The sequence below is a fragment of the Leptonychotes weddellii genome, chromosome 6 (genome assembly GCF_054177405.1).
Source record: "Leptonychotes weddellii isolate Sample4059 chromosome 6, ASM5417740v2, whole genome shotgun sequence".
Taxonomy (NCBI): Eukaryota; Metazoa; Chordata; class Mammalia; order Carnivora; family Phocidae; genus Leptonychotes; species Leptonychotes weddellii.
Genome location: NC_138374.1, coordinates 48899721 through 48915024, shown reverse-complemented (window position 1 = coordinate 48915024; position 15304 = coordinate 48899721). Strand labels below are relative to the sequence as shown.

General features: G+C 40.0%; 1 protein-coding gene across 1 annotated transcript; it reads left to right on the top strand.

Annotated features, from left to right (window-relative positions):
- Nucleotides 1–38: 38 nt before the first annotated feature.
- ANAPC16 (anaphase promoting complex subunit 16) lies at nucleotides 39–14914 on the top strand. The gene is made up of 4 exons (XM_006731152.3): nucleotides 39–187; nucleotides 4510–4678; nucleotides 11083–11157; nucleotides 12102–14914. Exons 2-4 carry the CDS (start codon nucleotides 4537–4539, stop codon nucleotides 12215–12217), a joined length of 333 nt encoding a protein of 110 aa, XP_006731215.1. The 5' UTR covers nucleotides 39–187; nucleotides 4510–4536; the 3' UTR covers nucleotides 12218–14914.
- The last annotated feature ends 390 nt before the right edge of the window (nucleotides 14915–15304 follow it).

Genomic DNA, 15304 nt, shown 5'->3' with positions numbered 1-15304 from the left:
CTGAGCGCGTCTTCCGCCCCTCTCCGCCCTGGCCACGCCCACCAGCGCACGGGCGCCCGCACGCCGCCGCCGGCGCAGGTTCCCTCCGCGCGGGCATGCGCACGCCGCCGTCATCGTCGTTGTAAACGCGGCCGTTCTGGCTGGCCCTGGGGGCGGGGCCGTGGGGGAACGTGCCAAATCCGCTGAGGTAAGTGGCCGAGGGCTCAGGGACCCCCGGGAGCTTAGTGGAAGGGAGTTGATCCCTGGAAACCTACCTGCAGGGACTAGTAAAATGGAGAAGATAGGAGGAGAAACTGGAGCCTGCTGCCGAGGGAGTGTAAGAGGAAATTTCCTCAGGCCGCTCAGAACTGGGTGCGCATGCGGGCCGAGGGCTGGCGCCTGCGCAGTACGGTGACGCCAAGCGTCGCCCCCTTGGGTCCAAGCGGGGAAAGGGGAGGAAGCGTGCCTTGGAGTTAGTTTGGAAACCTCTGGCGTTCTGCCCCTTCCCTTTCCAGCCCCTTTCTAGCCACCCCACCTGGTTTTAGGTGCCGCTTCCGTTTGGGTGGTAGTCCACCTGTTTAACTGCAACGATTTGTTGATGATGGAATTAAATGATTGCTTGTAATTGCCATTACACCAGGGTACTTCCTTCAGCGTCTTTTTCATAAGGAGACTTCTAAAGGAAGGAGTCTTTTTAAGAAAATAGGAATATATCCGATAAGAAGTAGTGTTTTTGAATACAAGGTCATCCCTGTCGTACATGAAGGAAATGTTTATTCATCCTGTCACTGTGGAGACAGCCATGCTGTGTCCCCCAAAGTAGCATTGCTTTCCTATGGGGATCTCAACTGCCAATAGACTCGGCTTCCCTTAGAGGCCCAAACCCCAGACTACTACACCATGAATATGCATTCATTAAGCAGAATTTAACTGAGCCCGGCAGCCTAGTGTGTGAGAGAGTTGTGTTACTACTGTAAATCTGCAGAATGAGGAAGGAAAAAAAAAACCAATAATGGACCAATCCTCATGACACCCCGCTTCTCTGTCCCACGCATATAACCTTTGCTGAGCCACTAGCCCTGTGTTGTATCATTTGTTCTGCATTCATTCAGAAAACGTTCTAATCCAGGTTCTGTGCTAGGCCTCAAGGGTAGAAAGACAACTTGTTCCCCCTTTCCTAGATCAAAGAATTCTTCCTAAACTCGTGAACCTGAAAATGAAAGTGACAAGTGCATTAATGGAAGGCATCTTCCCTCTTCCTGAGCAGATCCTTTTCCCTTTAGGAGCTTGCTGGTTCTGTCAAATGGAGAGAATTAAAACTTTTCCCCTGAGTGTGTTGGGACATACTATGGATGAAAAACTGGGATCTGCGTAGGGGAAAAAAAGATTGAGGAGTAAATATCCATTACTAATTTTGGATAGCTGATATTATTGTTTACTGTGCCTGTAACTATTCTAAATGCTTTAGTTATATTAACCTTTGTGATACCTTTATGAGGGAGATACTGTTATTATCCCCATTTTAGAGATGAGGCAACAGAGGAACAGAGAGGTTAAGTGATTTGTCCAGAGTCATACAGCAAGCTAAATAGCAAGACTAGGACATGAACCCAGACCAAGAAACTTCAGAATCTGAACTCTAACCACTATGCTGTTTTACCTCTCACATGGCACATGATATGCCCACAAAACCATTGCTTGAAGAATGTGACAGCATGTATGCTAACGTTTCTATATCTCAGTTTTGTTTGGTCATCTATAACATGAGGGATTGGATTAGATGTCCTTTAAGGAATTTTGTGGTTCCTGTGAAATGTTTAATTCATTTAGCAAACATTTATTTAAATCAACAGCTATTTAGTATAGGCCAAGCATTATGTTTGGTTCTCATGATCAGAATGCCTGCCTTCATAAAGCAGTTACAAAGCAGGGTTTATTGTTAGTTTCACTTTACCTCCTGTTACCATCTGCTGATAGCATGCAAAATTCAACCTAAATCTTTAAAGCTAGAAATTACTGAGGTGTATTATTCTACCTCAGCAGTAAACTGCTTATTTATGTAAAAGTAGCTTTGTGCTAATTATGCACTCCAGTTTCCAACCCTGGCTGTTTTGTGTATTGAATGATAGTAGTTCTGAGTTTGAAAGAAAATGGGATGAAAGGGAATTCCTTTGATTATACCCAGTTTAGAAGTCACACTGTGTCTAGCCTTTGAAGCTGTCCTCACTCTGGCAGTCCCTAGGGAGCTCTGCTGAGCAACTGATTTCAAAATATAAAGTATGCCTTGCATTTGCAACTGAATAGAGCATTTATCAAGGTGTAGGAAAAAGATTAGAGTTTTAAGTCTTAGGTGAGATATATAAACAGTTCACAGTATGTTCCGCTCTGAACTGATGGGAATTAAGACTGAGTACCTGTCCAAAAGATGGCTAAATCATCTGTATACTTTGTTTGAATCCCAACAAGAATCCACTTAGAAATTTAGACCAGGTCCATTACTGCTTAAGTTCTGTTTAAAAGAGCATTTAGGAACCTGTCAAGGTATATTTTAAGCTAGTGTTGCCCAGAGGATTGGCTATAAACCTGCCTTGAAAAGTTGTTTCTGTGAATATGAATACAATTTGGAAGTTATAGAGCTCAGAGAAAAAAGAAGAGGTGATCTAATAGCAAGATTGACAGTGTGCTTAATCAATTTCTATTTTTAAATAGACTGAAATTCTAATTATAGCGGTTGCCTTATTGTTCCCATATCCCACTTCAGTTTTAATCATATTACTTATGGACATATAATGAAATGGGAAACTAAACTCTGCTTCCCCGACAGGCTTAAATCATCATCACAAAATTAAGGAAACAGAACAGCCGGCATTTCAGAAATGCACAGTATATCATTTTTCTTGCTAGGAAACTGGATTATGTATATATAGGATTTGTATCTGCATAGCATTCCCTCATTTTTTCTATTTTTTCAAAAATAAGTTCCAACTTTTGTAACATGTCTTTATTTTGCAACTAGCAAAAGAAGAAAAAAATCAGCTAAAATTCTCGGTGGCCATTAAAGAGGGAAATTCATTTTTTAAATCCTTTTAAAGTCATTTCTTTTTTTTTTTTTTTTTTAAAGATTTTATTTATTTGACAGAGAGAGCACAAGCAGAGGGAGAGAGAGGGAGAAGCAGGCTCCCTGCTGAGCAAGGAGCCCGATGTGGGACTCGATCCCAGGACCCTGGGATCATGACTTGGGCCGAAGGCAGCCACTTAACCGACTGAGCCACCCAGGTGTCCCTCTTTTTTTTTTTTAATTGAGCTAAAATTCACATAACATAAAATTAACTATTAGCCATCTTAAAGCATACAATTCAGTATAAAGTCATTTTTTAGTCTAAATATTAGAGTTGTACTATCCAGTACAGTAACCACTAGTCATATGTGGCTATTTCAGTTTCAGTTAATATTAAATAAAATTTAAAATACAGTTCTTCAAGGGCACCCGGCTGGTTCAGTTGGTGGAGCATGCGACTCCTGATCTCGGGGTTGTGAGTTCAAGCCCCCATAGATGTAGAGATTACTTTAAAAAAAATTCTTTTTAATTAAAACACAGTTCTTCAGTCACACTAATAGCCACATGAGGTTAATGGCTACCATATTGGACAGCACAGAAATAGAATGTTAGAACATTCCCATCATGGCAGAAAGTTCTGTTAGCACAGTGCTAGACCATTCTTTTTAGAAAACATAAACATCTTAGAATATTATGTAAGTGTGTAATATAAGCTTCAGTGGCAAAGGTAGTATTTTTGTTTTGAACTTCTGTAAGGAATCGTGTATTCAGTACAGATCTTCTCATTTGCATTTGGGCTTTTAGATTTTTTGATATGACATAGGGCTAAACACAGCTGCTATATTCGTAATAAACCATGAATTCGAAGATCATTTCATGAGCCATTTTCTTCTGGTTTGGAGATGCCACCAAGTGATCAATTTGGGTATTACATTTGGATGAAAAAGTTTTTAAAACATTTTTAATGAAAGGACAAATATGTATTTCCTAACCAATTCCCTTTCCTTGGGAACAGAACACAGTGTTATTCTGGAATTTTATTTGGAAAATTTTATAAGTGAATTTTTTGGTGTGGCTTTGTCAGGATATAGCCAAGACAAACTGCCCTATGAAGCATGTTGTTTTATCCTCATATAATTTATTTCCTCAGTCAAATTGCTAACTTGGCACTGCCGTATCACCCCTTCATAACCCATAAATCACCCACAGCCGATCCCAAGCAATATAAACAGTTTGCTAATGATAGGAAGTAGTGTTTTAAGTAGAAAAACAGAATAAACATATTTTCACTTAAAATCCTGAGAAACATTTTTGTCTGAGGCACCAGTAAAAGATTGTGGGAACAGAGAGGGTAGAAAAAGGAGGAGCTAATTCTTTACTAAACTGTGTGCTGGCTTTTATGGCAGCTAGAATGAAATGTTGTCAATCTCACTTCCATAAACTTGCCAATTGCTGTTTTTTTTTCTCTATAGTGAAGTGAGAATTCTGCTAGAGAAGAAATGGCTGCCTCTTCATCATCCTCCTCAGCTGGTGGGGTCAGTGGAAGTTCTGTCACTGGATCTGGTTTCAGTGTCTCAGACCTTGCCCCACCACGGAAAGCCCTTTTCACCTACCCCAAAGGAGCTGGAGAGATGTTAGAAGGTGATCTCATGCTGCTTTTTGCTGAATAATTAGATTCTGACCTGCAATGAATATTAATTGTAAAGAAGCTATTAAGTGGATTAGAGATGAGTTTGCCCTGATTTCAGCTCCACATTTCATCTCTTGTCCCCATTTCAAAATATTATGTTCAAAACACAAATCTTTCTCCAGAATCAAAATTTTGGAGCTGAAAAAGGCTCTGGAAATCAAGGAAGTCATCTAGACTTACTTAGACCCAGAAAAGTTAAAGTGATTTGACCATGTTAAAGACAAAGTCAGCACTAGAACCAGGAATTCTTTTGACCTCCTGCTCCAGTTTGCTTTATCCTGGCACCAGTCTGCCTCCCTATGATGAGTAGGTTTGATGTATTTTTTCTAATGTAATTAATCTGCTGATAGATTAACCTCATCAAATAGGTTCTAAGAGGAAATAAAAACTATTATACCATTCTTGTATGTGAAGATGGCTCCCCTGGCCCACTGCAGGACAGTGCTATGTGGTTTTTCTAGCACTGGAGCTGGATTTCCATCAGATCATCCACCATCTTACTCAGCACACATTTGCAAACTGGCTGGCCAAGATCAGAGCACAGGCTGTAAGCATGACACTACATTGATACCCAAAATTCATTGGATACATGTCGCTTTAGGAGCTAGACCAGTAAACTCTTAATAGGGAGCATAAAAGTCAGCTGAAGAGCTTATTTAAAATGCACATTTCTGGCCCATCTTAGAGATGCTGAATTGGTCTAGGGTGCGCACAGAATGTTTTGACTAACATTCAGGGGATGCTCGTGAAAGATTGGTCCATAATTATTAAACTGTCATGCTTTGAAAAAAGTCAGCAAAGGGGAGGGGGGTGGGAGGATGGGTTAGCCTGGTGATGAGTATTAAAGAGGGCACATTCTGCATGGAGCACTGGGTGTTGTGCACAAACAATGAATCATGGAACACTACATCTAAAACTAATGATGTAATGTATGGGGATTAACATAAGAATAAAATTTTTTTAAAAAGAAGTAAAGACAAAAAGAGAAAGAAAAAAAGTCAGCAAAGAACCTATTAAGGATTCAAAATCTACCTGATTCTAGCACTTTTGTGCTTAGTTGTATATTGATCTTTTTTGCTTTATTTTGGCAAGTATATTTAATCTAGAAATCTCTGAGAAAAGTACAAACTATAGTTAGGTGTCAGCTTTTGGGGGTGAACTTTATTCATTTATATCAGGTGAAAAGAGTTTTGGGTTAAGCCGGGACAAACAGAAGAATCGTTTGTGACAGGGAAACATGTGAACACTGGGACCACAAGCCTCTCTAGAATTGGTTCAAATCACAATTGGTGAAGTAGATAATCAGGTAGTGTAGTTGGTGATACATCTGAGATGTACATACTTCTGTCTTTGCCTCTTCATTTTCTTCAGTTGTGCTAGCTGAATACTTGAGTTAGTATCACTGACTCTGGATGTAGTGAACAGTTGGGGCCTTGTTTACCATATGTGGCACTAAAAATATGACTTCAGTTATATGCAGCAGAGACCTGGTATTAAGGAAGTTGCCCGCAAAAATCAAAAGTTGGAGGTACTTAAATTGCTTAATGAGTCTTTTAGCAGCAGAAGAGGAATCAATGTTTAACAATGGACTCTAAGATTGAAATCATTTAAATTCTAGCTACAGGAGAAATTTAATACAGGAGGTACCTCCTTAGTCTCAAACCTATAAGCATTCTGTATCAGTACACACCAGATTACTTGGAAACATTAAAGAAGAAAGGCTACTGAGATTAGTCTGAATGTTGATGTTATAACAAGTTTTACTTCTATCCATTTTTATTCCATCCCAGTGTGCTTCATGGAGGAATGTGTTGGCTTTCTGTTGTAGGATGAGTTTATATTAGGTTTAAATTCAAAATGCACAGTTTTAGGTTTAAGGTTTTAGCTATATTTTAAAGCTACTTACACTTAAGGACAGACTATGAAAAATTAGAGATGGTAATCCCTGAACTATCCTAGTCAAACCAAGAATGTTAAACTGAAAAAGAGGACTTCTAAATGAAATTTAATAAGGATGTTAGATTTGGAAGCATCTTCTACCATGTTAATAGGTGATGCTATTATACAGTTAATCTAATGCACATGTACCTGACCATTTTTCTTATAGTAGTTTAATCAAATATGAAAACAGAGTAGGAAAAGTTGCCTTTTCAGAGTAAGGAAGAAAAGCAATCAGGAGCCAAGGTTGGATACTGTTTATAATCTTAACAGGTTCAACTTGATCTTGCATCCTCCTAAGTCTAAGGATAAGAAACCCAAATAATGTACTTAACGTTATGATTTAAGTTCCTCATGCATCCGGTCTCTAACAGACACCTCACATAAGCAACGTATACACAGTCCCCAGCTCTCCGGTGGTTTGACTTGGGATTTTTTTACTTTACCATGGTGCAAAAGCCATATGCATTTAGTAGAAAGCATACTTTGAGTTTTGAATTTTTATCTTTTCCTGAGCTAGCGATATTTGGTACAGTACTCTCTCGGGATGCTGGGCAGGGGCAGGGAGCCACAGTTCTCAGCCACACGATCACCAAGGTAAACAACCGATAACACTCACAACCATTCTGTACCCATACAACCATTCCTGGTTTTCACTTTCAGTACAGTATTCAATAATTTACATAAGATATTTGACACTTTATTATAAGATAGGCTTTGTGTTAGATGATTTTTCCCAACTGTAGGCTAATGTAAGTGTTCCAAGCACATTTAAGGTAGGCTAGGCTAAGCTGTGATCTTAAGTAGATTAGGTGTATTAAATGCATTTTCAACTTGGCATTTTTAGCTTAGGATGGGTTTATCAGGATATAAGCCCATCATAAACCGAAGATCTGTACAGCAGTTTTTAGCATTCTTCCTGCCCTTAGCTAAGATTGTCCTTACCCAGTTTAGTGAGCAAATTAGAGATTGCCTTCCAGCCCAGAAGTAGCTGAATTTTAGTGATATCATAGGCTACTAAAGTATAAATTATCTGGTATTGTCTAATTTCCTGCTGTGAAGTAATATTCTTTTAAATGAATTTGATTGCATCCTATTTATTGGAGTTGGCGTGATGTTAGATTTGGGCAATTTACTGAACTTTTCACTACTTAATAACCTTTGCTTGTCCCTTAAGAGGAAAGCTGCTTGGTGTGTTACAAAGGGTTTGATTACAGTTTCTAAATAGAAGATAGATTGCCCCAGGCTGACTCCTCTCTAGAGAAATTCCAGGCTTTAGATTGGTGCAGATATCACATCTAATAGGATGTGACTAAAAAGCAGTGGACTCTCTGGTTAATACAGAGCTGCAAATCAGCAAAAGTGTGTTCCATAGGCATACAGAGTGGTAAAGTGATATGCAGGTACCTTTTTGAAAGATTAGCTTACATCTCTTTGCTTTGAAGTTCATTGCCAAGGGAAATATGCAAATGTTATAACTTAAGCATTTTATCCTAATATAACACCTGTGATTAAATGTAAATGGGAGGTAGCACTTATAGGAGCTTCCAAATACATCCTGGCCTGATCCTTATAGCCCATAATCCCCACTGCCTTGTGTGAGATCCTAAAGTTCAGGATCAAACTACCTGAGAAGTGGGCTCTAATGCTTTATGCTTTGCTCTTTCTAAAATAAAACTTTAGTTATAATTTGACTCTTTAAGCAAGGGTATGAATAGGATAATGAACACTGGCATATTTACATAATAAACTGGACAGTCTGTATAATATTGAGTTAATTGAAAATAAAAATTTTTTGCTCAGTTTAGATGATCTGCTCACAAATGACTTCCATTCAAGCCAGAGGAATAGGGGAGGGAGGAGGGGATAGGATCATATACCATATAGTACAATATACAGAAAAGAGGTTGAATTTAAAGAATGTAACAACACTCTTCCTAAGGTGTATAGCACTTTGTGAAATAACATTTTGAAATAATACATAACATACTATGCATACATTAATACACAATATATATGAAAATAATTTCATTTTCATTTCTTTTTTACATCAGTTTTGAATATAATATTGGACAGAAATGGGACGCCTGGGTGGCTCAGTCGGTTAAGCATCTGCCTTTGGCTCAGGTCATGATCCCAGGGTCCTGGGATTGAGTCCCACGTTGGGCTCCTTGCTCAGCAGGGAGCCTGCTTCTCCCTCTGCCTGCCACTACCCCTGCTTGTGTTCACTCTCTCTCTCTTTTTCTCTCTTTCTCTCTAAAAAAATAAAATGTTTCAAAAAAAATATTGGACAGAAGCTCTCTTAGTTGTATTTCGAGCCATTTGGATACAACATCTGTGGTTTTATTGTTCACCATGTCAGTCTTTTTTTTTTTTTAAGATTTTATTTATTTATTTGTCAGAGAGCACAAGCAGGGAGAGTGGCAGGCAGAGGGAGAAGCAGACTCCCCTGCTGAGCAAGGAGCCCAATGTGGGACTCGATCCCAGGACCCTGGGATCATGACCTGAGCCAAAGGCAGATGCTTAACTGACTGAGCCATCTAGGTACCCCTCTTTTTTTTTTTTTTTAAGATTTTTTATTTTTAAGTAATCTCTACACCCAAGGTGGAGCTTGAACTCACAACCCCAAGATCAAGAGTTGCATGCTGCATGCTCCACCAATTGAGCCAGCCATGCACACCAGTCTTTTTTGTTTTTTTCTTTTAAGTAGGCTCCGCGCCCAGCATGGAGCCCAACGCAGGGCTTGAACTCAAAACCCTGAGATCAAAACCTGAACTGAGATCAAGAGTCAGACACTTAACCAACTGAGCTGCCCAGGCACACTGCCATTCTTTTTTTTTTTTTTTTTTTTTTTTAAGTAAGCTTTAGGCCCAATATCAATTTGAACTCAGGACCCCAAGATCAAGAGTCATATGCTCTGCCAACTGATCCAGCCAGGCACCCCTCACCATGTTAATCCTAAAAATAACACATTATTTTATCAGCAAAAATGGGTTTATTCAGGAATAGCAAGGAATTGCAACTGGGGACAGGCAAGCAATGGCAAGACCATAGGCAAGTCTAGAGAACAAAGGAGAGGAAAGGGGGGAATTGGGAGAGACTATATATTGTAAACAAAAAGTCCACTGGCACAAACTAGGCATTTGTGAAGTGTAACGGCTTTTCATTGGCTGAGTTGTGACAGTTTCTCATTAGCTGGGCTGTTGTCTGGCAAGGAGAAAAAACTTTCTTCATCATGCTAGGGTAGCAAAATAATAGACTTCTTCCTGCTGGGAAAGCAAAATTTGCCTCTACCTGTTAAGAGTCTACAATTGCCCGGAAGTGTTAGGGTGTGAGTGCTCCCCCTTCTGGCCTCCTGACTCCATTTCAAATGAGGTTTCCTTTATTTCTACAACCAGGACTTCTGAAACAAGGTCATCCTTGTGTGAAACTCAGCATGAAGCCAGAATGTGTTAGTCCTAGCTCCTTGTCACTTAATAGCTGGCTGACATGCCAACCCATGATTGATGGGTGAGTGCTTGACACCTAGTAGTGCTGGCATGAACTACCACGTAAAAAAAGACAGCTGTGTCCTCTCCCTCCATTTGTTTTAGGATTTTTGCAGTCAGACACCTTCCCCAAATGGTTTCTGCTACCCTTCTAAAGGTCACATTTTCCTATATAAGCTCTGTGTCTTTTGGGGTGTATTTTGCCATATCAGCCCTTGTCTGACAAGAACATGAACTGGCTTATATTTCACAATCAACTTCCCAGTGTTGTTGTGACTGAATTAGCTATCTTCTTGTTGCCAGTTCTTGGCACCAACACAATGCTAGGTTCTGAAATTGCACCATACTCCTCTATTACCATGCAAATTGCAGTGTTTTGGTTCAGTTGGACAATCAAGGTTACAGTTTGCGTTTACAGAATAAAATTTCCCAGCAGTGCTTTGCGATGGTCATAGTGATGTAATTTGATATATTAAAAATCAACAACAGCTATTTCCCCCTCAGCTTTACTTTTTAGAGTTTTGGTGGGCCTTTGTTTTGTGATGCCACGGGGGCCACGTGGCCAGATGTGTCTGATGTCAGTGTTCGCCTGACATGCAGAATGAGAGAACATTACGAAACTGTCAGGTTAGGAGGGGAGAAATGTTGACCAGAACATCACACTGAGGTTTCTTATTTTTGTTTTCTTAAACATTATTTTTAAACTCTGAGACAAGTAGAGGGACTGTTGTAATTTTCTAGGTATATAGAAGAAGTAGCTTTTATAGCAGACAGAGCACTGTTCTCAATGAAACAGAAACTCTCTTCGTAAACACTGAAAACCGGACCCTGAGTGTGAAAGCAGGGAAAAGAATAGGCACGTTTACGTGGTTTATCAGAAGCCATAAAACCCTTAGAGCACATTAAAACTTTTCCTCTTCTGTTTATAGATGGCTCTGAGAGATTCCTCTGCGAATCTGTTTTCAGTTATCAAGTGGCATCTACACTTAAACAGGTGAAACATGGTAAGCACATGAGTGTTTTGTACTAACTGAGAATAAGTTGGGGGGGAGGGGAGAGGAGGATTCAGAAAGATCAGTGTGCTTTGTGACAAAAACGCCTGAATCTCAACAAAGCTGTTTAAGTGAACTTTCTAAATTACCTGCAGACAAAAACATTCTACGGTCTTAAGCCAGACAGAATGTCCACATTGAGTCTCAAAGCTGAAGTCAAGAAGAGTTAGTTTCCTAGAGGGGTCAATGCTCCCTACTCCTCTTGTGTTGCTTTTTCCTCCCCTTTCTGAAACCTTTTGTTGTTGTCCTCTGCTGGTTACCATCATCATCTTCACTCTTCAGGTATTTATGTAATACTTTATGGTCTGTCTGCACTCTAAGATCCTGGTAGCACCTTTTCTGTGGCCTTCATTTATGCATCAGGGCACTATGTTCCCCCACAGACCATTTCTCCACTGAAGGCATAATGTGGGAGGAAAAGCTGCAATTACCTGGAACTCTAGGATTTTAATACACAAATCGCTATGACATGGAGGATAACATACTCCTTTTTTTTTTTTAAGATTTAATCTTCTGACTAACATAGAATAAGACCCTAACACTTGAATATTGAAGGAAAAAATCCTTCTAGAAATTTTTTTTAGATGTTTATCTTTTTTTTTAAGGTTTTTTTTAATTATTTATTTATTTTAGAGCACAAGCAGGGGGACGGGCAGAGGGAGAGGGAAAGAATCTCAAGCAGACTCTGTGCTGAGCACAGAGCCCAACGTGGGACTCGATCTCATGACCTTGAGATCATGACATGAGCCAAAACCAAGAGTTGGACACTCAACCCACTGAGCCAGCCAAGCACCCCCTTCTAGAAATTATTTTTAAACCAATGATCACATTGGTGGTTGGTGACTGTCTCGTGGGAAATATGTTGTATTATATATTGCCTCCTTGACTCTTTACAGATCAGCAAGTTGCTCGGATGGAAAAACTAGCCGGTTTGGTAGAAGAGCTAGAGGCAGATGAGTGGCGGTTTAAACCCATTGAGCAGCTGCTGGGGTTCACACCCTCTTCGGGTTGACCTTGCCGGGATGGTCAGCTCTGGTGCACAGCAAGTGCAGGGCCAGCGAGGGACTTTTCTTCCAGCATACGCAGCCATCCAGAGATTCACAGCTCCATTGCTGAATTGTTAATTCATATCCATACTTGGTTTCTCTGTATCTATCCACAAGCAACAAATACTTAAATGTGTGATCTTGCAGGGAAAATTTTTGTTTATTTGTTTAAAAAGGTATTGAGAATCAGATTAAGACAATCGGTATCAGAGAACCAGAGGTTTGGGTTTAAGAGATATTTATAAACTTTTACAAGCCAGGTAGGACACATACCAGAATTGGCCCACTGAATGACGTCTCTCCTGTTCATTCATGCAGTGCCTGGAGTCCTCACCAGTCAAATCCAAGATCAGGATCGGGAGTTAACAAAACACAGTGTTTCTGACCTAAAACAGTTCTTCTTGCAGATGAATGTGATTTCAACTCAGGACCTGTCCAAATGAGGAATTTTAAAATGTTTGGGTTTTTTTCTATTTTTGGACATCTAATTCTATAGATTCTAACTTTTTCTAACCTCTTCTAGACATGCCAAATACTGGCAAAAAGAATTACTTTTTGAATGTTGAAGCACTTGTAAAAATAAGTCGGTGAGCAAAATCCTTTTAAACACAGAAATCCTGAGTTCATCTTGTTGGTGGACTCAAGCAATTCTGTAGCAAATAAATCCTTTGGAAGAGTTCCAGATTGGTTTTTTATCCTTTCAAAGTCTCAGGGATTTGGGATGGGGAAGAGGTCAAATTACTTTTTATAAAAAGGGAATCTAAAAACATTTCTCCTGAGCAAATGATAGATTGCCTTTATCTCAGGGATATTTGTCTTTACAGAACTCTATGAATTTAGTAGGTTTTCACACCACGATACGGGAAAACCTGGAAAGCCAAGGGATGGCCTTTGTTCTCCCTCACACGACCCCCAGGGTCCACACTGTACACTTAGGAAAATGATTTATTTTAGATTGTATGCTAATTTTACCTTGATAACATTTGCCTTTCTCCTCCTTGATCACTTGCACCTGATCTGCTTAGAGTTGCTTAAATCCCAGTAGCAATTGGCCCTAATCTCAGTAGTTCAAAATGTTTAACACATACTACCTGATAAGGAGGTGGTGACCATTGAGTCAGTAATCTGACTCACAGAATCTGAGCACAGGGATGTTGAAGACCTACTCATGGTCACATAGCCCAGGCAGAAGGAAATCTTGGATCTTGGAGATTTCAGTTGATTGATAATTCAGCCCACTGCTCTCATCTCTAAAGCAATTCAGAGCACAAAATGACCAGCCTGCAAACTCAGCTATTTCCATAATAATACGTCTCAACCCAAGCAGGTTCCGTATTTGGAAGCCATTGAGTTTCCTAATGTACTTTTTAGCACCCACCATCTTGATAATTACCAAAGGAAAAATAAAACATACCTAGACCGCAGTAAGCCTGTAGGTGATATTTCCAGTGACAGTTGAGAAGCGATCGCTCACTTGTGCTCATTTGTTTCATTTGCATAACTGTACAGCACAGACACTTCATTACCTCATCTTAGCCTTGGGTATTGGGACTTAGAGAATTTTTTTCTCTTTAAGTTGGTCATTTCTTTTTTATGACTTTAGAAACTGAAGAGATCCTAGGGTTGAACAGAAATGCTTTCTGAAGCCCCTTTCACAGTGATCCTTCAGCGGCTGCTTGAGTGTGGCCAGAACACGACCCTCACTATCTTTTGAAGATGCCCCCCATCCCCTGCACCTTTCTGTTGGCCGTCCTGTCCCAATATCCACAATTCCTATTACCATGCCTTGAGCTTGAAGACGGTCCTTGCTGTGTATCTGTCATCTCCTCGGCACTCACTATGTGCCAGTCACTCACAGGCATTCATTATAATCTTTTCAATATCACTGCAAGATATGTAAGGCCCCAATACAGAAGAGGAACTTAAAGCTCAGAGTGAGCGTTAACTTGCCAAGTCTGCATAGCTAAGTAAATGGCCAAGCCTGGATTTGAATTCAAAGTCTGTCAGCTTCCAAAGCTGAGATTATTTTAGATGCACCGTGCTGCATCCCACTGAGCCTGACCCGGTGCCTTGAACAAAGAAAAATTCTAAGACCTTTTTTTTAATGATAAAATGAATTAACTACCAGGAGGAAATAAGCTTTGTCACTACTGTCCCTTCTTCCTCCCAGTGCTTGGTGATAAGGGGTCTCAAGCAAAATAAAGAAACAGCCTCTTCCTTTAGGAGCTGAGAGAATTAGCTATATGTTCATGTCTATATAACTTTTTAAGCTTCAGTATGGTGCAAAGGTAGATGCTTGAGAGACACCCCCATGAGCAAGGAGGAAGGCCAAGGGCAGATGGCAGCTAATGACCAGGACGACAGCCATCCTAAGAAAGCTGACGGTAAGGGTGTCTCCTCAATAAAACGTTTTGCTGTTCCCAAAGCATTTTCACATGTTGTGTGTTGATTCTCACATCAACCCTGTGAGATAAATGAGGTGAGTATTATTTTACAGTTGAGGAAAGAAGCACCGAGAAGGTGAGGTACCGTGATTATTAACTGAGATTATAGTTAATAAGCAAGGGAGCTAGCCTTTTAAATCTTTGTCTCTGTGGCTTCTAGTTCATCGGATACTAGCAAATCTGAAGACAGAATTGCTGTTAATAAAGTGATTCAAGTCAGTCTGATAACATAATTCCATATAAGTGTCTTATCTCATGGTTCTGAGCTATAAATCGTAAAATAAACTTAACTCTTAACATCGTTGAACAAAAATTTTACTTTTTAACCTCACATTACCCAGGATCAGCATGAAAGTCCTGACTTTTCACTGATCTGCTTAAATGTGTTATTAGTGCCATCCCATACCTAATACTAACAACCGTGGTGTGGAACTCGATTAATCAAGTTCCTCACCGAAGGACTTCTCTTTGCTCTGTTCATTTGTTTGCAGGCTATGGCTTCCTTTTCCCCACATGGTTGGGAGTCCTTCAATCCCTTGCTTCCAGTCACAACACCAGGTACTAAGGGGTTAGAAACTTTGGACCTTAAGGCCAAGTCAGAACTAGAAG